This window comes from Phaenicophaeus curvirostris, chromosome 10, assembly GCF_032191515.1.
Source record: "Phaenicophaeus curvirostris isolate KB17595 chromosome 10, BPBGC_Pcur_1.0, whole genome shotgun sequence".
Classification (NCBI taxonomy): Eukaryota; Metazoa; Chordata; class Aves; order Cuculiformes; family Cuculidae; genus Phaenicophaeus; species Phaenicophaeus curvirostris.
The window spans coordinates 16,081,158-16,103,573 of record NC_091401.1 but is presented as its reverse complement, the minus strand read 5'-3'; the positions used below and the strand labels follow the sequence as shown (position 1 = coordinate 16,103,573).

Here is a 22,416-nt window from a genome sequence, read left to right as displayed (position 1 = left end):
TAGACGTTTGTGCTCAATCTCACCTGGGAATGCTGGTTAGATATGTGACCACATTCAGAAAATCTTCATCAGGTATGTCACTGAATCCTGCAAATTCTGGAAAGGTTATAATGGGTGCCCCATCCTTCCCTCTTCCTCCTGCAAAAGAGAAGTTGTAAAAGTTAGAGGGCATTTTTATGTCTGTGAACAGACTAGTCGTACTCAAACGAGAAACACTGGCATATCCTTTGTTGGAAAGCACCCAGACCCAGTACAGATACGATCAACTTTGGTATAACTCACTGTAGTTTTATTATCTACGCTTACCTTGGCTGAGATTCTAGCCTCTCTTGTTTATTCTCAGCTTTTCCATGAACTTTCCACATAATTCTGACTAAGCACTTTCTTTGGTTCTTTGTTTCCCATTTCCAAGTAATTTCTTGTGGCAATATTACAGCGTTATTGGTGGAAGTTCCGCTTGACTGGAGGTTGGCAAATGTTATGCCCATTTACAAGAAGGGTCAGAGGGAGGATCCAGGGAACTACAGGCCTGCCAGTCTAACCTCAGTGCTGGGGAAGGTTGTCGAACAGGTCATCTTGAGTGCTATCACACAGCACACACAAGGCAACCAGGTGATCAGGCCCAGTCAGCATGAGTTTATGAAAGGCAGGTCCTTTCATAAAAGGTTGTAGAGAGGTGGGTGTTGGTCTCTTCTCCCAAGTGACAGGCAATAGGACAAGAGGAAATGGCCTCAAGTTGTACCAGGGGAGGTTCACATTAGACATCAGGAAAAATTTCTTCACTGAAAGAGTTATTAGGCACTGGAACAGCTGCCCAGGGAGGTGGTTGCGTCACCATGCCTGAAGGTATATAAAAGACAGGCAGACGAAGTGCTCAAGGATATGGTTTAGTAGTGGACAGCTACAGTTGGACTCAATGACCTCAAAGGTCTTTTCCAACCAAGAGGCTTTATGATTCTATGATTTCTCTATGTATAGGTACAGCACTCTCCGATTCCTTCTAGACATTAAAGGAAATGAAGTAACAGAGCATATAGGATTCGAATACATACATATAAACCATGACACAAACCTTGCTCACTTGTGGGACCAACACTAACTTGGTTCTGCTAATAAATACGGGTATTACTCAAACCCCACAGAAGTCAGAAGTTTTCTCACAAAACTCGGACTCAGAGCCAAGATCAGATTAATGAGGCAGTAGCACATGAATACATGCAATGAAACAAAGCTTGTGTTACAGGTACCCAATTGCTTAGTGCTGCTGAGACAGGGCATTAAGAACATGCACTTCTCTGAGTCTTTCTCCTTCCTCTGCAATGTCCATGTAAGCCTATTTTTTGCAGGCTGAGGAGTTCTCTACAAGCCCAATACTAATCCCAGTCCTGCAGCACACACTGTTTTCCTAGTCATTTATCACCAACAGAAGATTCTTGTCCAAGGAATAGTCGTGTTTTGGGTTTCCCCTTAGTGAAGGAGAAGCTGCGAGAGGCAGACTGAAAATTACTTTCCTTAAGGAAAACATCCAATAAACTATTCCATTATGAGCACAGGAGGAAACAGGCATGGGGAAAAAAAGTCTCATTCGTAACAAGTATCCTCTAAGTCCCTGTAAACAAACCTTGTTTCCATGCTGTTCCCATAGACCATTGGTTTTCCCTGAAGATAACCACAGCTGATGCCACAAACCAGGTGCTCCCACTCCTGTTTTGGTGCTCATTGCAAAGAGGTGTTCCAGCAATTCCTATCTATTTCCATAGAGTCCCTTGCTAGTCCTGATCCTGCCTCTGCCCAACCCTCCCAGTCTCAGTTGGATTATTTAAAGTCCCTTTTGTGCTGCCTAGCCATGGAGAGCTGGGATGCTGAGGAACACAATGTTTGCATACAGTAAAAGTTGCAGGTCTAGAAAACAGGAATTTTGAACACGGGAACCCTTCTCCTTCTTGATCTAGTCTTTGTCAGGACACTACATTTAGCCCCTATTTTCCTGTCTGATGGTTTACATCTGAATATAACTCAGTTGTGTTAGATCTCCCTGCTAGGGAGAAAACAGGCTTTCGGCCAAAATGCAAAGAAGGAATACTGTCATTCACACTGCACTGAAGCGGAGTTCTAACACTGAGCAGAACCACAGCCTCCACTGTGCCCTCCACACTGGCCTTGGAAAAAGGCCAAATGCTGATGCATGACAGCTTGATCTCAGGGCACTCCATCTGCATCATCATCAGTGACACAGAATACACTGTCACACAAATTTAGTCACACTTTCCCCGGAGTGCTTGCTGCGCTCAGGAGGCCAGGAACGCCCCTCAGCAGGATCAGTTAGCATGGTTTGTTACAGATACCTAGTGACATCTTCTGGACACAAACAGTAAGGACCAGAAAAATGGTTGTCGGCTCTCTCTCTTCTTGTAGAGTCAAGGTATTTCATAGATGGCCTCTTGTACGCATTCTTATGGTTCCTGGGGACCACGCTTTCCCACTGAAGTATTTAAGATACTCTAGATGGGGGAGATGTAGTAACCTGGAATATTTTGGTTTAAAGCAGCAATATTTGCCCCTGGAGAAAAAGGTAAAGATTCCCCTGAATCCCCACCCTCAACGCCTGATGATTTATCTGCAGATATACTTAAGAGTTGTTTAGACTACAAGTTTCACATGGTACTTCTAATGCTCCTACTGACCAGGGTCTCTTTGTGTCCCTTCAACCTTCTCTTGCATCCACATTCATACATGTGCTCTTCTTCCTCTGGCCTCTTTACCTTGAGCTAGATGGGGCAGGCCGATGACACTGTATGTATGTGGATGTGTATTTTTGTCACAAGATCTTCTCCTATAAAAAGCCATCCAAGCAATGAACACAAGCAGACTGAACACTTTCTTCTTCCCTTCACTACCAGCAACAAACCTAGAAGAACACTTAGGAGCAGCCTCAGACTGAGCATTCAGCTAAGAGCCAGGAGCTCCTTGTCTCTGACTATGCCATGCACCTGTACAACTCTTAAGAACACCTCATTCTCTAAGGTGAAGGTAACACTTTCTGCTGCAACCAAAACAGAAGAACTCTCAGAAGGTTCTTGAATACAGCTATTATTAAGACAAGGAAACAAAAAAGGAAGTCCTCAGTTCCTACCATATCATGAAATCAGATTGAAATTTGAAGTTCAGTGATCAGAAATTGTTAAGTACTATGACAAGGAGAGAATAGGAATGGCTATAATATTGGGTAACAAGTAGAAACACAAAATATGTTAAGAATGAGTTGTCCCTGTCTATACCTGAACCTTAAGTAGTAGTTGAGTTACAAAGGCAAATTATCTATCTCCATAAATATATCTATTTATCTAGTGAGGTAACAGAAGTGGATGTTAAGGGATACAAGGAAAGCTGTTTATATACCAAGGATGTCTAGAAAACTCTCTCCTCTGGATGACAGCAGTTCCATACACCTAAGTGTTAATGCCCATTTTTTCCTGACACTAAACCAAGACTTGCTGCAGTATGCAAATTCCTGCAGAATGTGAATTGACAAGCTCTAGCCCTTTTTTCTCTGGGCCATCAACCTTGCTCTCTAGGTAGTTACCACTAGATTACTTCTAGTCACTGAAATACTTTAGCTAGCTACTCAATGTCTTGGAAGGGTAGAGAGCACAAATTGGAAACCGGCAGGGACGGTCTTCAGTCAGTTCCACAGCTATAAGGACTAAGCACACAAAATTTGCTCCCAAGGGCTCTGTATGAGGTCTTTGTACTTGGCTGACGCTGTATATAAGCTCCTGGGCACCAGCTGTGAAAAGAGTCTAATTGCTGAACAGGAATTTTTACAGTCCATCAAAAGTAAGGCAGACAGGGACAGAACAAGGTCCAGCAGCTCCATGGAATTCCAAAATGAAAAAAAAAAAAGTCTTCAAGAAAAAGGAGTAGAAAGTGAGAGCAAGAAGAAGGAGACAGAAAAGAAGTGGGGAACAGAGTGAGCTGCAGGAAGAAAGCTGAGAGGGTTACATTAGGGTTGTCTGAGGTACGTGCTCTATTCAGCAGCATTTGCACAGCAAGATAAGGGAGCCCAAAAGCAAAGGTTCTTAACAAAAATCTGGAGCAACACGGGGCACAAGCTGAGCTAGAGCATCTCATGGGAGAAGTGAGCAATAACTTGAGTTTAGTGCAGTCAGAAGGAGAAACAAAGATCCACTGAAAACCATATATTGGGAGCACAGCCACGCCTGGCAGCTGTCTTCATGCAATGCACAGGCCTGTCTCATTGACTTGCAGCTCCCCCAGGAGCCATTAGATGCCACTCTGCAGTACTTTCCAAGCAACCTAGCCACCTCCAACACCTTCTGGAAGCTCCAAATGCTGGTGCCACGCTAGGGAAAGAGCAGCTAGTGGCAGTGGCCAGTGCAATAAGCAGCCACAAGCACTGGAGGTTCAGCTGGCAGGAGGGGAGGTTCAGGGCTATGCTCTAGCTGAACTAACATGAAGTTTGCTCCTGAACCTGCCTTAGGGGAGCCAGGCCATCCTACTGACAGCCTCCTATGGGTCAGTGCTCCTTGGTCAGACCACAGCCTGCTCCATCAAAGCGAGGCCCAGAGCTTTGCCTGAGGAGGAAACTCAACCAGATTTTGTTTACCATCTCCTGATGCAGATCTGAGCTCCCCTTGCAGATAGTACCCACAAATGCAACATACGCTGCCACCCTGATTTAGCTCCATCGATTTTCTTTAAGAGGTCTATCGCCTTTCTGTTCTTTACCTCTACAGATAGCAGCCTGCCTTGCACCCAACCCAAACTCATTGCATTGAAGGCATGGATCCACTACTGCTTAGAGAAGAGCATTCTGGTTTAAGATCTTTATGTATGATCAGACATAAATTACCAGCAAACACTTAAATAATTTGCATGCTGGGCTGCACACAAGGTGTGTAAAACTCAACAATTTGGAGCACAAATGAGGCAGACAACATCAAGAGTTGGAGGAGCAGAAGGCTGGACTGGCTGCTAAAGGCAAGACTTCAAGGGAAAAGATCACAGTTAGCTTGACCTTCTGCCCAACTTGCCACTCAGAATGACAGCATCCCTTTCCTCCTCTTCCTGGACACTATCCTCATTTTCACTCCAGCTTCTCACTCAGCTTTTTCTCTTCTCTTGTGGCCCAAGGGCAAAGGGACAGGAAGAACCTGGCTGACAGGACAGAATACAGAGAGAACACATGAAGGGAAAAAAAAGTAGGAGAGACTATGCACAAACTGCGTCAAGGAGTACAAGGCATAGTAATGGGACTTTTGCTCACTGTTATCTATGCCAATTCCCCAAGTCCCAGGACATAAAGCAGCATTCAGATTTGCTCCTATCAGATAGGCTTTCTAGCTGCCAATGCAGCCCAGCTAGCTGTTGCAGTGATGATGGGGCCAGAATTCAGCTATGGAAACAAAACAGCTAAAGTACTTTGGGGAGGAACATGCATGGAGGAGAACAGGATATGGCACTAGAGAAAATCTAATTTTGCTTTGCAGTGTAAAGGGTGTGACTGAAAAATGAGGCGCGAGGGCTGAATTCTGAGAGCTCTCAGAGCTGAAGTCATGTGTTGGTATGACTGACATAAAAGCAGTAATGAACTGCAAGTGCAGGCCAGGTTCCTGGACATGATGGAGATCCTAGATCCAGCAGCAGGATTCGTAAAGTAACATCTAGCTAGAGCTTACCTAGTTAAGACCTTACTGAGTCTTGAGAGGTGAAAAAAAAAGGAGACTATGGGCAGGAGAAGCTCCAAAAGTTTGTCAGCAAGTTTACAGTGCACACCTCCTCAGCCAGCCACAGACACCAACTCATCAGTTAGTATTGGAAAATTTTCTTTCAAATCTTGCTGGCATGTGCAGGCCAACTGCTTGGGTCTGCCTGCATGCAGAGACCTCTCTTAGTCAGAGCAGACCCAATTGCAATTCATCTCCTGGGACAAACAGCTCAAGAGTTGAGTGATATCTTGGCTGAAGTTTCACTGCCTTGGCCAGGTTTTGCTTTTTTCATGCTCCTTTTTCTTTTGGTTTTCCATGTTGATTAAGGGCTGTGAATGCTGACTTTCTCACTGAAGTTTCTGGGTCTAGATTTTTACACAAACTCCAAACTCTCCTTCTGGTAAGGTCAGGCCATGTTTTCCAGAAGGCTCAGTTCATACAGGAAGCAGATGGCCAAACACCCTCCAGGCTTTGAAAATTAGTTAAACTGGCTTTGGAATCAGTTACTGTTTTCAGATATAGCCTCCCATCCACTAAAGTCCATTGACTTACCAGGAGCAGAACAGAAAGAAAACTAATCTCTACTAATACACTTTGTGACAGTTTGTCTAATAAATTCATGGTTTAGGAACAGGATGCATTATCGGTGCAAATGGCAGATTGGGCTCTTTGACAAAGTAATTACAGACAAGAACAGGTTGTGAAGCTACAGATAAAAAGGGAGAGGATAGTAGTAGTTCCAAGAGCAGTTTGGTACAGAGGGTTATTAGTTTGTCAGCAGGACAGGAACAGTATTTTACTAGTGGTTCTCCATCATTTAGTAAAAGCAGTGCACGTTAGAATAGCCAGGTTTTCAGAACTCCCCATAATTGTGACCTTGTTTCCTTAACAGCTACAGGAAACACACAAACATCGCTGTGCAATCCTGCCTTGCCACAGCTGCAGTCCCATAATTGGGAGTTCGGTTTTCAGGGAAAGGAAAGAAGCAGTAGTGGTTTCAAAACCAGAATTCAGCCACAAGAAGCAGCACTCCCACCAGATTTCACAAGCTAAGTAGGCCTAGATCAGCACATGGAAAAAGAGATGACTAAAGCAGGTCTACGTGACTAAGGATATTGTCACATTGAACCGCAGCCTTTTCCGTGACCACAGCAAACCAGGGAAAGCTTTGGAGAGTTTCCCTGTTCTTGGCATGAACAGAAGAGTCTTAGTCTGGTGACTAGAGGGTCAGGACAAATGGGAGGCTGTTAGCATCCAATGTATTCATTATAACTAGACCCTGACACAATCAAACACCAGACTCATTAGGCTTGTTACATAATTTCTACCATCTGCTCAGAGACTGCAAGACAGTCAGATCCTCTTCTAGGAGGTCTGTACACAGGAATAGCAGAGGAAAGTATTTCTAATGATTCATATCCATAAAAAACAAAGAGCTTTTGACTTCAATAGTTTTATTCTCTCATTTTTGCTTTACTGCAAGGGAACATTATGGTTTCACCACATCTGCCTCAGCCACCAGCTGTTAATAAAGAGCTGACATTAACCAAATAAATATTAATTTATAAAAAACCCCGTAAAAGTCAAGCAGTTACTTTTATTATCACTGGACAAATGGATTTGGGGTCCACAGTACCGAACAGGAGAGATTGACAAAGCTAGAAGCTGTGGAGCAGCACAAAACCAGAATGCTAAGATTCACTAAGTTCTGCATGTGCATACATGGAAGAGGTCATGAGCTGCCCTCTGGAGCCTGCAGCCCACAGAGTGAAAGAAATAACCACAACTACTACAAATCAGCATATACCATTTTTATGAAGTTGTTCAGAAAAACATATTATATTGCCAAAACACTCTACAAGCTTGGAATATCTTTTACTGCCCATGGTGATCAGGCCAAAGAGGTTTTTTGGTTTTCGTTTTTTGTTTGGTTTTGGTTTGGTTTTTCTTCCCCCCAGACTGTGGCTTCCAAGCTGGAACATATCAGCATGGAAAACTAAGAAACAGGCTAGGTATCGCGAGATTTTCAGTCTCCACATAGGCAATCACTGAAGCACCAAAATATTTGTGGTTGCTTGTGCCTAATGAAAAGCAGCGTGCTTTAAGGGAAAGCCGCAGACTCACCTGAGAAAAATTTAAAATAATCAAGTGAGGTCATTTATGTGTGAATTACTTTAATAAGTGAAATGAGGAAGAAAACAGTCTTTTGCTAGAAGAAAAAGACAGTTACTCTTAAAGAAATGAATTTTTGAAAAGCGTAGTCATTTTTGGCTTGTCCCTAAACCTCAGTTTGAAGGAGGCAATAAAGGGACACTGAGGAAGGTTGCTGCTATATTTTACCTATAACCCACCAGTGATGACCAATAGAATAAGATATTGGGCTAAAGGGACCACCGAGTACATGATTTTATTATGTTCATGACCAGGCTGCCATGGGGATTTCAGAGTGGAGGCACCCAGATTTCCAAATTTAGCTGTAAACTTCAGACTGAATTCAACTTCGAAGCTATGAACTATACTGCCCTGTTTCTTATTGGGATATTATTTCTGGACTTTACCAAGGAAATTTTAGATAAGCCTGAAAGTTCTCCAAGTGGGATTTGTTATTTATGCAGATGGGGGCAAGGAAGATTACTTTTCACTCACTTTTGGCATTTGTTATTAGTACTTGTATTCTGATGAACCAGTTCTTTGCTGAACCTTAACAAACAAGTCCCTCGGCCTTGCCTTCTATGAAGAGTTGTTTCCAAAGTCTTTACGTATCTTACATATAAATAGTCTTATTTAAACATCTTTCTCATCACTTCCAAGAATAAAAGAATCAGATCGGATGTGAAGAGCTGAATTTGCCAGAACAGCAGGTGAGAATACAGGCACTGCTGAAATGATGAGTCCATAAAGAAATACGAAAACTTTATTTTATATTTGCCAGTGTTATTTCTGTACCATGTTTAATGTCCTAGCTGGAACTGGAAATGGGGTTTTCTTCGTGTTTAGTAAACCACTTTCCACAAGTTGCCCATTACATGTCATATATAGCTATTATTAATGGTCTTAAATGTTGCAATGTAATGGATTTTAAGAAAAGTAGTCCTCCACATTTTACTAGGTAGGCATTGCACGAGACAGTTGTCAACATGCACGATGTTCTTAACATTCATGTAAATGTTTTCAGGCATTCATTAAATCGAAGGCCTTAAAAACAATATCGGTTGCAGCAGTTCTGCATGCCTGGTGAGGAGAAAATCAAGCAGAGCATTCTAGAGAGACCACCTGATAAGTGCTTTCTTGCTTACAAAAGGCATCCCATTTGTGAACTGACTGAAGGTAACATCAAGACCCCAAAGGATTTTTACAGCGATTAGATTCCCTGTTCCCCCTCTCATAGTCAGAATATTTTAAAGTCAGTTTAGCACTAATAAAGAGGATCCAAGTAGCATTTCTGAGGCATTTTTTAAAGTGAGAATTATTTTCAAACTTGACAACAGCCCTCAGATTAAGAGGCTGTCAGTCCCATCTATCAGTCTATTTTTCCTGTTAAACAGCTAGCACCTTAAGAAGAAAGAGGTGCCCAGCTTTCCCTGACAACCTAATACTTCCAAGATTGCTGTGGCATCTGTGCATTAAAATCTCTGGCAGTCAAGCGCAGAGCACTGAACGATAATTCCAAGTTCCTCACTATCTTCTCCAGTTTGGCCTGGCAGAACTACAGTAAGTGCATGGAATGCAGACAATTGCCTGGACAGCCAGTCAAGAATACTGCAACACTATCCCACAAAAATTGTTTTTGGGGTGGATGTTACACTATCATTTCCTGGTTACCCTGAACCAAGCACAATGGTGGGATGTAAGTGTCTGAGCAATTTTATGCAGTTGCTGGCACTGTTCTGCATAGAGATTTGATTTTATTAAGAATTCTAGGAAGACGTGACCTTGAGATGCTTTACCACTGACAAGAAGGCAGCTGGTTCCACCTCTGCTCAGTCAATATCCTCTACTGAATGCAAAACAGCTATTTGAGCTTGTGAAATTGTCACACAATGCTACCTAGAGACCTCCAAAATCAAGTTTTAATAATCAGAGCCCAACAAAGAATTCAGAATAACTTAAGTTTTGGGTTTAATTTCGCAGCTTGGGCGTACTTAAAAATGTGAAGATGAAGCAATGGTTGGGCCCACGGGGTGGATCATTTGCAGATCTGGGCCTGTGCACTCTCTGCACCACATACCTGGTGTTACCCCTCACAAAGCAGAGGGGGACAGACTGTCCAAGAGCACCTTGTTATGATCATCTCCGTATTTCATGCAAAATCATGATACTTCATTGCGTTTCTATGGGCAACCAAGAAAATGAATTCTCAATTCCTTTATTTGCAGAACAGGAAGAAACAGAGCCAAAAGGAGTTGCCAGAGGCCATCAAGTCAACAGCAAAGGCCATTTTAGGACCCAGATAAGGATTTCTTTTCTACAGTATCTGAAATAAATGTATTAAATAATCTGGCAAACATTTCGGTATCAGCTGTTTATTCGGGGCAGGAACTGCGTCAGTTTGTGTAATTGCAAACTTCAGGCAAACAAAGGAATATGCAATAATCAAATCTTTAAAAGATTAGAACCTTAAACTTTAGAAATGAATCGTTACTAAAACAAAGGCGAGTGAGGAAGAAGGGGAAGGTCATGAACAGTTCCCTGATAGACCAAAATATTTTCCCACAAACAAGTTGCTTGGACATTGTGCAAAGATATGCATAAAAATACTTGTTTAATTTCTTACCCTCTAAATCTGTTCCCTGCACCCCACTATGGAGAGCATGGAAAATTAACCTGCCTTTAAGAGAAACAAATACATCGAGTTCACATTTATCAGTTCCATACACTGCAAATGTCCAACTAACAGCACTTCTAATTAGCAATATAAAAATGCTATTTCAACTGCTGTGCAGAGCTGAAGGGTTACAGTCAGCACGAAACATTCCAATACACTTCCAAGAGAATCCCAGAGCATGATTACCAGCAACTTCTTACCTGACAGGATAGCAAATTGCCTGTGGAGCTGCTCTATTATATCCACGGCAACCAGCGGCCGTATCTCCTGCTGCATGATTTCATCTGTGCAAGTGAAAACAGAAATCATCAATGAGTTAATAAAAATTTCATGACTGTTTTTCCATCCTTTAAGAACCCAGCAAAACAACACTCAAAGGAAAAGAGCCCAGCTTGACTACTGGCTTAGGTGTTATATGAGTATCACAGAGGAGCTTATGATACTTACAGAGTCTCATCTTCTGCCTACTTACTTTATCTATTGCCTTGTGATTTCAGAGAAAGCTTTTCATAAGCCAGCTCCAGTAGATTTGCCAGCACTCGTCACAGGTTTGCCCAAGCTGACAGCCTACTTCTTACTACTTCACGTTCCATATTAAGCCACTGAATTTGGCCTCCCACATGAAGCAGCTTTTCAGTCTTTGAAAGAATAAAGTCTATTTCAGGTAGAGTGCCATGTTCTACTCTGAACTCCCTGGTCTCTGCTTGAGGACTTTGTGTAACCAACCAATCCAGAACAGTTTCCTTTGCTGATGCTTTTTCCGCTACAAGCCAATACATAGTAAAAGGAGGAAATAGGGGGCTGTAAGGCTTTCTTCTCGTGAAAACAAAGCCTATCCTTTTGAAGTAAACACTGAGAAGTTAAAAAATACCTTGGCGAGCAGTTGGGGAAAAGTCACCACAATTTTTGAATGTGACTTATTCAATGACCAGTGACTATAATCTCACATAGATCACTTAAAACAGCACCTGTTACGGTTAGGTCTTCAGCCACTGTACAGCTACACAGCAACCACCAGTCCTGGCTTTGTACAGCTCACCTCTGACTGCCTAAACACAGGTGGAAGGAAGGAAGTTCAGTCCAGATAGAGGATGGATCAGACTAGAAGCAGGTAGCTGTCCTGTTTGAGCATCAGGATCTTCACTGATGTCAATACCATGCAGGCACTGAAATACTTTGGTGCACTTGGCTTTAAACAAACTATCCAGAAATAGAGAGGAAGGTCAGAGAGGTTAGAAGTTAGCTTCTTTCTCCTCTGTCCTGTCTGCTGCCCAAAATACCATCTCTGTCTTGCTTTCAGACATTCACTCTGATTATTTACAGAGCTAGGGATTCTAGGTTTTAAATTACACATCACTTGGAAACTTTTCTGTTCATTCTCTAATTCTTCAGACTCATTGGAGTTTCAGACACTTCACTAATGCTTTGAGGCAAAGTAATCCAAGACAGACAGTGACACACAATATGGAAAAAATATTGCACAGATTTTGGTTAATGCACAAAACAAGGCAATAATTTCAAGTAAATGGAAAAAAAACAAACCCAACCCCAAACCTCAAGAGAGTTGATTCTGCAGATCTCCCTTTGAACTAAAAAGCAGAAAAGTCGAACTAGAAAGAGTGATGTTTTTGATGTGGGACCTTCACTTCCATTCCGTTTATGCAGCCCACTATCAGCTTCTCTGGTTCTTGACACTGCAGGTGGCTAAGAGCAACCAGAATGGACTAACGAAATCACAGATAATGAGCTTGATTTCAGTGATGTTCATAGAACTTAACTGTAACTTCAATCTGCTACTATGGTCAAGTATTTACTGTTGCAGAGAGCAGAACCAAGGCTTCGCTTTGGACACAGACACCAAGCAGAGATACGCTACTCCAAGTTAAAACATGGGTATCTGCAGAGCACTGACCCATGTATTATAGCATGTCAGTGTGTAAACTATGCTCCCTTATTTTAATGTGTTTCCTAGTCACCTTTCTCATCGCTTGAGCAAAGCCCAGGAGTTGTCCAAGATCCAAGTCTGACTGTGCCAGGTAAAGTGTGTACGTGAGACCAGTGAGACTCAGTGAGTGCTGAGGGCTGCAGGTAGGGAAAAGTAATTTATTTCAAAAAGCGTAGTTTGACAAACTTAGATTTGTGGCCTGAATCAAAACTTGAACACACAGCAGAGATCACAACACATCAGCAGGCAGCCTTTGTAGGAAAACCACTATACCTTCTCCCTACCCCAAGGCTCCAGAACCACAACAATGGAAACTATGTCTCAACACAGCTTCACAACAGCATCTTAAATACAGAATCACAACTAACTCCAGAAATGACCCTGTCAAAACAAAGAGTTTGCCTTTGCTTGGGATGGTAAGAGATCTTACAAAGCCTGTTGCTCTTAGCTGACTGATACAGTTTGTTGAAGTAAGATACGGAATCCTGATCCTTCTTCCAAGAACAAATATATTCTGACACCAGCTCAGTGTTTGCTTTCCTTTCAAGTCTTCACGGAGCAGAAATTAAGAGTAGGATCTGCATCATCTCTGCCTTGACATAAGGGCAACTTAACCTTGTGCTCTGATGGCTTCTTAGCACCACAGTATAGTGATTGTCTGAACCACCTCATCACACTCTTTCCTCCAGCCTTGACTACTACAGCGAAACTGCTAAAAGCAGCGCACAACTACCTGTTAAAAGTGCCCTATGCTACACAGGTTGCCACTGGTGGGTGATCTTCCAGTGTATTGCTGATATTGTTCTGAAATCTACTTGATCAAAATAGGCTTATATCTTTCCTCTCACCATGACGTTCACAACTAAGCAAAACGGACCAAAGATTGCACGAGGCCAAAACAAGGTTGGTCTCTTCCACTCAAGAAGAATAGGCTCTTTTCTGTGCTGTTTGTTGTGCAGGTGCTGAAAGAGTCATTGTCTGGGAGTGGTGTAGCCATTAAGGCCTTGAAATCAGCAGAGCACTCAATTGAAATTGATTTTAAACTAGAACAAAAGCCTGCCAGTTTCTAGATGGAGCAATAGAAAGGCTAAAACAGTAACATTGTTCAGAGTCTCCACATCTGTAGATACTCTAAACCTGAGGTGCTATGGTCTGTGAGAATCCATTGGAAAGGATAGTAAAGCTAAACTTATATTCAGTAAGTTAGGTTCAGATTCTCAAAGGAAAATCCACTGAACAACTAGGAACAGAGAACTCGTTTCCATTCTATGCTTTTACAAATATAACTAGCAATCCTATTTGATGGGCTTTGCTTTCAATACAGCACGTGGTCACTTAGAGAATGAAGGATGGAATAGCCTCCTGATCTCCCCCTTGGTATCTTACTGACCCCAGCTGACCTTATTCAAGGCAGCCGAGTACTGTACTGCAGTAGTAATCTCACCCCTCCTCCTACAGCTTTTTCTTGTCTCTATATCAAACAGCCATGAATCCTTAGACATCAGGACTCCCAGAATCAATTTTAACCCCTTCCAACAACATTTTTGTGCATAGGAAGGACATGTGAACTGGCACATCATCACCCATCTTGCGCATCGGCCACAGACAAATCAGGGAAGTTTGAGTATCACAAAATAGTTTATACTCTGCACCCCTGAGCTGCACTTACCTCCTCCTCCAGCTCACCTAAAGTGAGTTTTTGCCAATTCCTTATGCATATACTGGCAGCACAGAGATCCCAGCCAACAGCCACATAGAACTCCAGGTTTTGAGGGACCTAAAGAGGCAGGTATAGGGTTCCCAAAGGAAACAAAATAATAGTAGCCCATTACAATTTTCCTTTTTTACTCAGTTCAGAATGCAATCTGTGGGGTAAACTGTAGAGTAAAAAGTAAAGTCAAACCAAAATAATTTTGAATATACAACTTTATTTGTTACAAAGCAGAGAACACCGTAAGCCTAGTTTCTCTGCTAGCTGCTCAAGAACAGTATGTTGATAGCCCTTTTTAGAGTCAGATGTATACTAAACAAAGAACCAGCAACAAAATGGTCCTGTGACCCATGAATACAGCCCTCAACAGGCACTACCAAGTGTCTCCAGATCATTGGTCAAAGACTTCTAGCAACCCTCAGGCAGTCTACACAAAGTGGTTCTGAATCATGATAACGATAATAGTTATAACCTTTTCAAACCACAGACTAGCAGCAAGATGGAGGCAGGAGTGAGAAAAGTAGGTGTTTAGAGATGACTATAGCTAAATTAAAAAACAGCAAAAAAAATCCAAACAAACCCCACAACTTAGAAACAGGGAATAAAACCAAAAATGAGTAAAACAGAGGTTCGACTCTCAGAATCAAGAAATCCGGGAGCATCCATTGAAGAAAATATTGTTAAATTTCAGCATCCAGAAAACACAAATACATTATGACTGTGCAGTCTACAGGTAGATAGGTGCACTCAGGTTTGGGTGACCAGGACTGAACTTAGGCCAGTCACAAAAATGCAGCAAATGTTTCTGCAAGGCATGCGACAATCAAGGAAGCTTGACAGAAGCATAAAATGAACTAGAAAATGTGCCACCATCTCTAGTCTCTTAGAGACTTGCTTATCCCTCCAGACTAACAAACCTGTCAGTACAATAACTTAGTTTTTATGTTTACCTATATGAAGGCATTAATATCAACCAGTTTGAAGTGAAACAGAAGTGGCCCCCAGCTGCCCACCCCCTCTTCATGTAGCTGATTTATTAGCTTGCCTTAGAAATAGCTTGGTGTTTTGTTTCTAAAGATTCTTTTTTTACCAAAAGAATGTTGTGGTGTAAGGATAAAATGAAGTAATAGAAACAAGAATTGCAGAGTGCCAGTTAGGTCTCATCAAATCCCTTGCCTAGGCAGCAAGTGTCTCTCTAGTGACCCACATGGGATTTTCTGTAAAACCCACATTCAAGTAGAAGACATTCAGATGATGAGAAAGCTGGTATAAAACATATTTGGTGACTAGGAATCATATGTTCAAGTAAGCGAGCATAGCTCACGCACGGAAATAAGTTGTAGCAGAAGAAACTAGCAAGAGTCTGAAAAAGTCTGAGGAAACAAAGGAAGGTGCCAGATGCTTCGTGAACCCAAATGGCAAACCAGATCATATGGCAATGAAATGGCAGTAGCTGTAGTCCACACAACACTTGCCCTCTGGCATCTTCCTCTAGGACAGTAGTTAAAGGCAGTTACCCTCCAATACTGATAAATTTGTAACACTGTCACAACACAGAGCTTGTAACATCCTAGACCTTGGAAATGTGATTACCTGGGCTGCTAAGGGTAGTTTCTAACCTCTGACTGAAAGAAAAGCTTGAAAAAATTCTTAGAAGTAAACCAAAATACACAGATCTGGGTTTGTTTTAAAGCCAACGCATTTTGCCTAGCATTAATGAGCATGAATCTATTCATATCTTCCACTATCTTTATCCCAGGAGGCTCTGTAGCCTTCTTGGCCAGTGCCCTGCAAGCCACAAGCCTGCAGGAAGCGGGCAGAAGCAGCACACAGTTTTCCTGTGGGACAGCTGAGAAAACCCTGCTCTAGGCTGACATGAGTTGATGCTGAGCTAATGGCTGCAGGTTCATAGACTACTTCAGAAAAATATGTATTGAAGAAAGGTATGTTTTAATTCACTACAGGGGACACAAAAAAGAATGGTAAAGTTGTAGGTTTCAGCTGCAGGAGCTTGACAACAACTGTCTTGCTTGGTTGCACCTTGCTGATATCTGCATATGAGATGGAGATGCCCTGGTCACTTCAGAGCAGTCCTATGTTCTAACAAAAAAAAATAAAAAAATATCTGTATAGCTATGCCACTAACAATCATATCAAAACATACATCAGCCAAGTGGCTGGAACACGGTTATCTTGGCAACCTTGACTCAGGCATTTCCTAGCTTCTGTGTAATTACTCTTGTGTTCTTAGCTTTTTTATAATTAAAGAGACCGTTACACAACTTCTCAAATTTAAAAAAGGAAAAAGCTTAATCGATCAAGCAGCATGACGTGAAACAATGCCAATCCCCTGTATATAGTTCACCAAAGTTGAATCTTTACACAAACCATGTGTTCTTCATTACTTGAGCTAATTTAATTTATTAGTGAATAAGGATGTGATACTAGGGGGAAAAAAAGAAACAAGTCAGTTCATGGTTCTCCTCTTAAACTGCTATAAATGCAATTCCTAGCAGGGATCATTCAAGTTTTTACATGCAAGACAAGTTTCGCTGCAGAAGAATTAGGCCTTACGGTTTTGCTTCCCAAGCTTTTCTACCAAGAGGGAGAAAAAGAAGAGCAATTACTACAGCCATCTGCCTGATGCAGCTTCTCCTCCCTCCAAGATCTCTAGGGAGGCTTGTTGCAACTGTGCTATATAAAAGGAAAGCCATTCAGTCACGCTTCATAATTCCTCACTTAAAAATGAAATATGCTTGGGCTTCCCCACCCACACACTCGTCTATTTAATTTCCCACCATGGTTGTATGTATTCCTGCAGCAGGGCTGGAGCACAGCCCACAGAATGATGCCTTCAGGCCTACTTCAACAGCAGCTGATGAAAAGCTACAGTGAATATAATCTTGTCCTCTTCTCTGAGCAGAGAGAAACTAGTTTACATGTTAATGGCAATTAATAGTTTCCAACAGTGTTGGAAAGATGACCTGCTGGAGTGAAAAATTGGACTGCACAGAGCAAATCAACACAGCAGTGCCTAAGGCTCTATGAAAGACAACTGAAGGCACCCAGCCATGGCAGGACACTGGCATTTCTTTTGTTTTCAGTGACTGAATGCTGCAGCTGCCTGGGCTTTCGTTCACTAGAGTAGGAAGATGCTTCAATCCCCCATCTTAAGTCACCAGTCTTAGGATAACAGGTTACAAAGTTCGCCTCTTCTTAATGACAGCCTAATATGTAATTTACAGGGAAGAAAGACAGCTGGAAGTAAAATCAAATCTTCTCTAAACTCAGAGTACATCAGCCTACTTCTACCTGTGCAAGCCCAGTCAAAAATGGCCCTCACAGCATTCAAATCCAAAGTGTGACTTCAAGGAAAAATCAGATTGCTGCTATGATGGAAAAAGTGTCAGATGGGGTTAGGCATAAGGCCAGAGATTTCATTTTAAGAGCATGAAAGGACACCTAGCGTTACATGTTCATATTCTTCTCAAAAACTACTCAAAGACAACACACAACTCCAGGGTTTGAAAGCTGCACAATACCTACAGTTCAAATGTTCTACCAACTCCTGCATCTGCTGGTCATGAACAATGACTGGTAGCTAAGACCCTAGCAGAGCTAAGTTAAATTCAAGAACTGAACACACTAAGATGACAAATTTGCACATCTTCACTGGTAAGGTTTAAACAAGCTGAAGGGTTTGAAAATATTCTGTCCCACCAGAATTCCCAATGCAAATCCCTAAGCAAAACATGTCCTCTTCCTTCAAAGTTATTACACCAGAGAAAAAAAGCTCTTGGTTTGGGATTCTTTTTTAAATTCTATTTATTTCTCTTCCTCATCATTTGCTCCCTTTGCTTATTTTTTGAAAAGGTTTTTATGTTCTTTCAGCCCAGGCAGAGAAACAGCAAGATCAGTTGCTGATACAAGCTGGCTGTGGTATAGATTGTTTGCTTTAAGAGGAACTAAAAGTTCAGCTATAAACAGAAAGGAAATCCCATCTTTTCTCTTATTCTTCTGCACATTCCCACCACCTCTTGATTGAACTGAAAACTAAGCTAGGAAAAATATTATTGTAGGAAAAGATTGCTTTACTTAAGTGGATTGTCTGGGTTAGTTCTCTGCAAAGGAGCTTGAAGGGTACAAGTGCTAGTAAGGCATGGGGTGGGAAATGCCAAAGGTCAGGATTACCTTTTCCAGCAGAAAATCACACTTCGATCAGCTTAGAAAAACCAAAATGCATAGGTAGGTGATTGGCGTCATCTTTCCTTTCAGATTACTTGCTAACCAAGCACAATTCTGAAACCTGCAATGTGTATTTTTTTAAATACTATTTATAGTCTCATTGAAACCAAGTTTCATACCAAAGTTTTCTGACTAACTTACAAAGAAAAAAGCATCTTCTAAAGGTAACCTTTAAAGTTTGGGATTTTTTTTAACTGTAACAGAAAACCCAGCTTTGCGTGCACTAATGTAGTTCAAATCTGGACAAGCAACATTAGGAGCAACAGATGCACTGCTGATATGACCTTACCCCTTGAGAAGTGGACACACCTAGACCATGATGTGGATGGAGCTGCCTTGCAAGCCTTCCCAAACAATGTCCATGAAAGACAGAAAGGTTAGCCATGCACACCTGTCTCTGAAGAGCTCAAACCCCTTTGACTCTTGGTGTCTACCTGAGCAGAAGCTGAACCGGTGCCTGAAGTGATCTGCTGCACAGCAGATCTGCTCTAAGTTTTCTCCTTTTGTTATGCTAAGTTGAGATCAGTATTTCCAAAGTATTCTGCACAATTTAATGTGGGACGTACAGCTTTTCCTGAGCTTTGCGCTCTGCAGGCGCATTAAAAATTTTTTCCAATTTTAAGCCTTTGAGAAAAGACTACTCAAATTACTTTGGATCATTGCATTTCTCAGTTCATCTCATTGACTAAATTTGATGCTCACTTTTAACATAAGATTAGAGAAGTGGAGAGGTCACAGATTGAAAAGACCCACTTAGTGGTAGTGTTTCCCCATGCTTCAGGAGTGGTGACAGACTTAAAGTTGTTTTTACAGGCAGGCATAGGATGCTTTAGGAGCCCACAGTGGCTGACTTGGAAGGGGTTGAAAGGAGAGCTGTTTATATCAAAGAACTGAAATTACGTCCTCCAACCTGGAAAGTCCTCCAACCTGGAAATCCCCTCATTTCCAGTTTCTTGAGTAGGTATGTGGGGCCACTGTGATAACTGGGAACTCTTACCACCCTAAAGATGCAAAGCCATTAGCACATACCTGGGCTTGAATTTCACTGAATGAAAGATGCAGAAGGAGCTTGAAGCAGTCATTAGTGGCAACCTCCAAAGGAGACATTTGAACACTGTCCAAGTAAGAATGTAAGTCCTACAGACATGCAGGCATCAAGAAGGCAGGGACACAGGGGAGAATTAGAACGCCCTGTTACTTGCAGGTCTACATTACCATTACATAACAGGGAAATTTCTAGCTTACTCTCAAGATCACACCAGCCATTAGCAAACTGCAAGGTCCTTTTCAAGAACTTGCAGTGACATTCAAGTCAAAGAGCCCAGCATGCTCCTTCTTTATACTGGAAATGCAAGTTATTTTGGATCCACACCTGAACACCCCCCAGGCTTTAGATCTAGACTTTTGGGCAACTGCTAACTCAGCAGACCCCTCAAGACATGCACAAGGAAAAGCAAAGTCAATTTGGAGCATCACTGGAACTAGAGGAAATTTACATCTGTTTGGAGTTCTGTTTTGTTAAACATGTAAATATCTATTAATCTAAAGTGATAGAGAATTACCAGGAAAATCAGATACAGAATTAATATCTGGGCCCAGGGAATGCCAGGACTCAGAAATAGTGAAGTTGACAGCTCTCAATCAGATGTATCTACAGCTTAAAAATTAATTATTCACTCCTGTGTCAAGTGGGTGAGCAGGCTGTTCCCAGCCCAGGGAGGATGGGTCCCTGCTACTGTTCCGTGCAGTGCTGCTACTGCTAATGTGCACCCTCTAGGGTTTATTTCAGCTTTCTAAGACAACTTCACATTATTTGAGAATTGTCTTCCCTGGGTGAAGAAACAGATGCTGCCACATTTTCCATTTAGCCACTTCTTGAAAAACAGTCTTTTGATGTCCTTGTTTGGTTGGGATTTTTGTTTGTTTAGAGAAAATTTCTTAAAATTGATCTGTGAATCAAAAAATCAGAATCTTTCTCCTACATAAATAAACTGGAAAGAAAGTGAAAATAAGCCACTATTTTAATTTACTGTTAGTACATTCTACAAAATTACATTAGTAAAATAGATCTGTAGTCATACTATCTACATATATGCATATCTATATATATCTATAGTTGTACTTCAAGAATTTGGATAACTACTAAAGGTGAGAATGCACCATATGTTTATGCACACATCTAAGAACCCTTGATTAATTATTCCCAATAAAAGCTAAATTATACAAACTAATATAAAATTCTTAAAGCATATACGCCCCACTTTAGGCAACTTCATATCCCATTCTGTTATAAAGACACTTTTATAATATTTCTGCAAAATCACAAGAGACTGTAATAATTAATGATAGATAAAATCCTCACTATGTATCATGAACTATAAACTGCAAAGAGCTAAAGAAACACAGCATTCCACATCATTTGCTCAGCAAAATATTTTATTTTGAGACAGACATTTATCGATTTCACAGAGCACACACAAAGATATTAAGATGTTATAGCCTGCTCACCCAATAAAAGAAACTTCCCAAGCAAAAGGCATTAAAGGCCAAAGCCTAATCTCAGCAACAGCTTTAATAAATGAATCCAGATTTACAGCAGCACAGCTCAGCCCTCTGTCTAGTCCCTCAGTAGTAAACACTTCTTGATGGTTTCTAATTTTTGCCAGAGAAAAGTTAATACATCATCTTCCCAAAGTCTGCACTTCACAACAACACTGGAGTTAGAACAAGAATTCCTGCTCAGAGAAAAGAATGCAACAAAAGAATGTTTCACATTTTCAGACTGTCATGTTAAAATCCATCATGAGTAACAAAAACCACGAGATGAACTGCAAAGCTAAGACATATTCACTACAATACTTGGACACTAGGCTAATCAAGAGATAGAGGAGTCTGGCTGGCAGACTTCATTCCTCCTCCTAGAGCTCACAAGCAGACAGCTTCACGGCTGAAACAAATTTCCAGCCACTGCTCTGCTCTTAACTATTGCATCCAGCAAAATCATTTCAGAGCCTATAATTTTTGAGGGACCCCTCGGCTCAGGAACCAAAGAGCTGTTTTCTTGCTCACTCCTGAACAAAGGCCAGTTAGCTCAAATATTTCCCTGGTTACCGCCATGGGAGACAAACAGTGAGCCATAGCTGCTGTCACTGGTGCCAGCAGCACTCTGAATTTATACCTCAGTAATGGGATAAACACTGCTCACAGCAGACCCCTCTGCCTGAGGAGACCCAGCCATCCCTCCAGCAGCCTTCCCCAAGCTGTCACCACCACCCCATTTCAGACACACATTAGAAAAAAGCAACAGAAACGGACTGCCAAGAGTGATGCCTCCCCTTTAGACCCACAGACACTCACAAGCATGTGTGTTCTTGATGTCACAGGCTGGCTTCTCCCAGTCCTGCTGTGGTAATGAGCTCACAGGAGGCAGAGGGGAGGGGTGGAGAGAGGCAGCATTCTGTGGAAGCGGTCCTGGACCTAGCCAACACTACACCAAAGAGGTGACGTTCTTCTGGAGGAGGCTGCACAAATTGCTTAGTGACTGCTTCAATGCAAACCACAGTGGAGACCTCTGACGCTCACCATACACAGACTTTAACCCTCCCCAATGTACAGCTGGCTTCCTCCCTCTCAGACCCTAGGCACTTGGGTTTTGTGAAGCTGTGAATGCCTCCGAATAAAAATACAACCCAACAAGAGACAGAACAAATTCACTTGCTCAGGATAAGGCTGGAAAGAGCTCTAGTTAAAACAACTTCAAATAGTAGAGTATTCAGGGCCAAGGGAAACCAAGTTGCTGTGAATAGCTGTATTTGAGTACTGTCCTGAGGGCACACCCACACACCAAAGGATAGGATTGTCATTTAAAGACAAACAAGAAAATTGCAGGAGACCTATGAATTTAGTTGGAAACATGATACAGGGGAGTAATCAGCTCTGCATGTCCAGTTCAACAAATTCT

General features: G+C 41.8%; 1 protein-coding gene across 1 annotated transcript in view; it reads right to left on the bottom strand.

Moving 5' to 3' along the window:
- MCF2L2 (MCF.2 cell line derived transforming sequence-like 2) overlaps positions 1–22,416 on the bottom strand; it is a 152,423-nt gene that overhangs the window by 121,897 nt on the left and 8,110 nt on the right. The window contains exons 2-3 of the mRNA XM_069864764.1: positions 10,755–10,838; positions 24–138 (exon numbers count right to left, since the gene is read on the bottom strand). Coding sequence (XP_069720865.1) covers positions 24–138; positions 10,755–10,838 — 199 coding nt within the window. The remainder of the gene's footprint in view (positions 1–23; positions 139–10,754; positions 10,839–22,416) is intronic.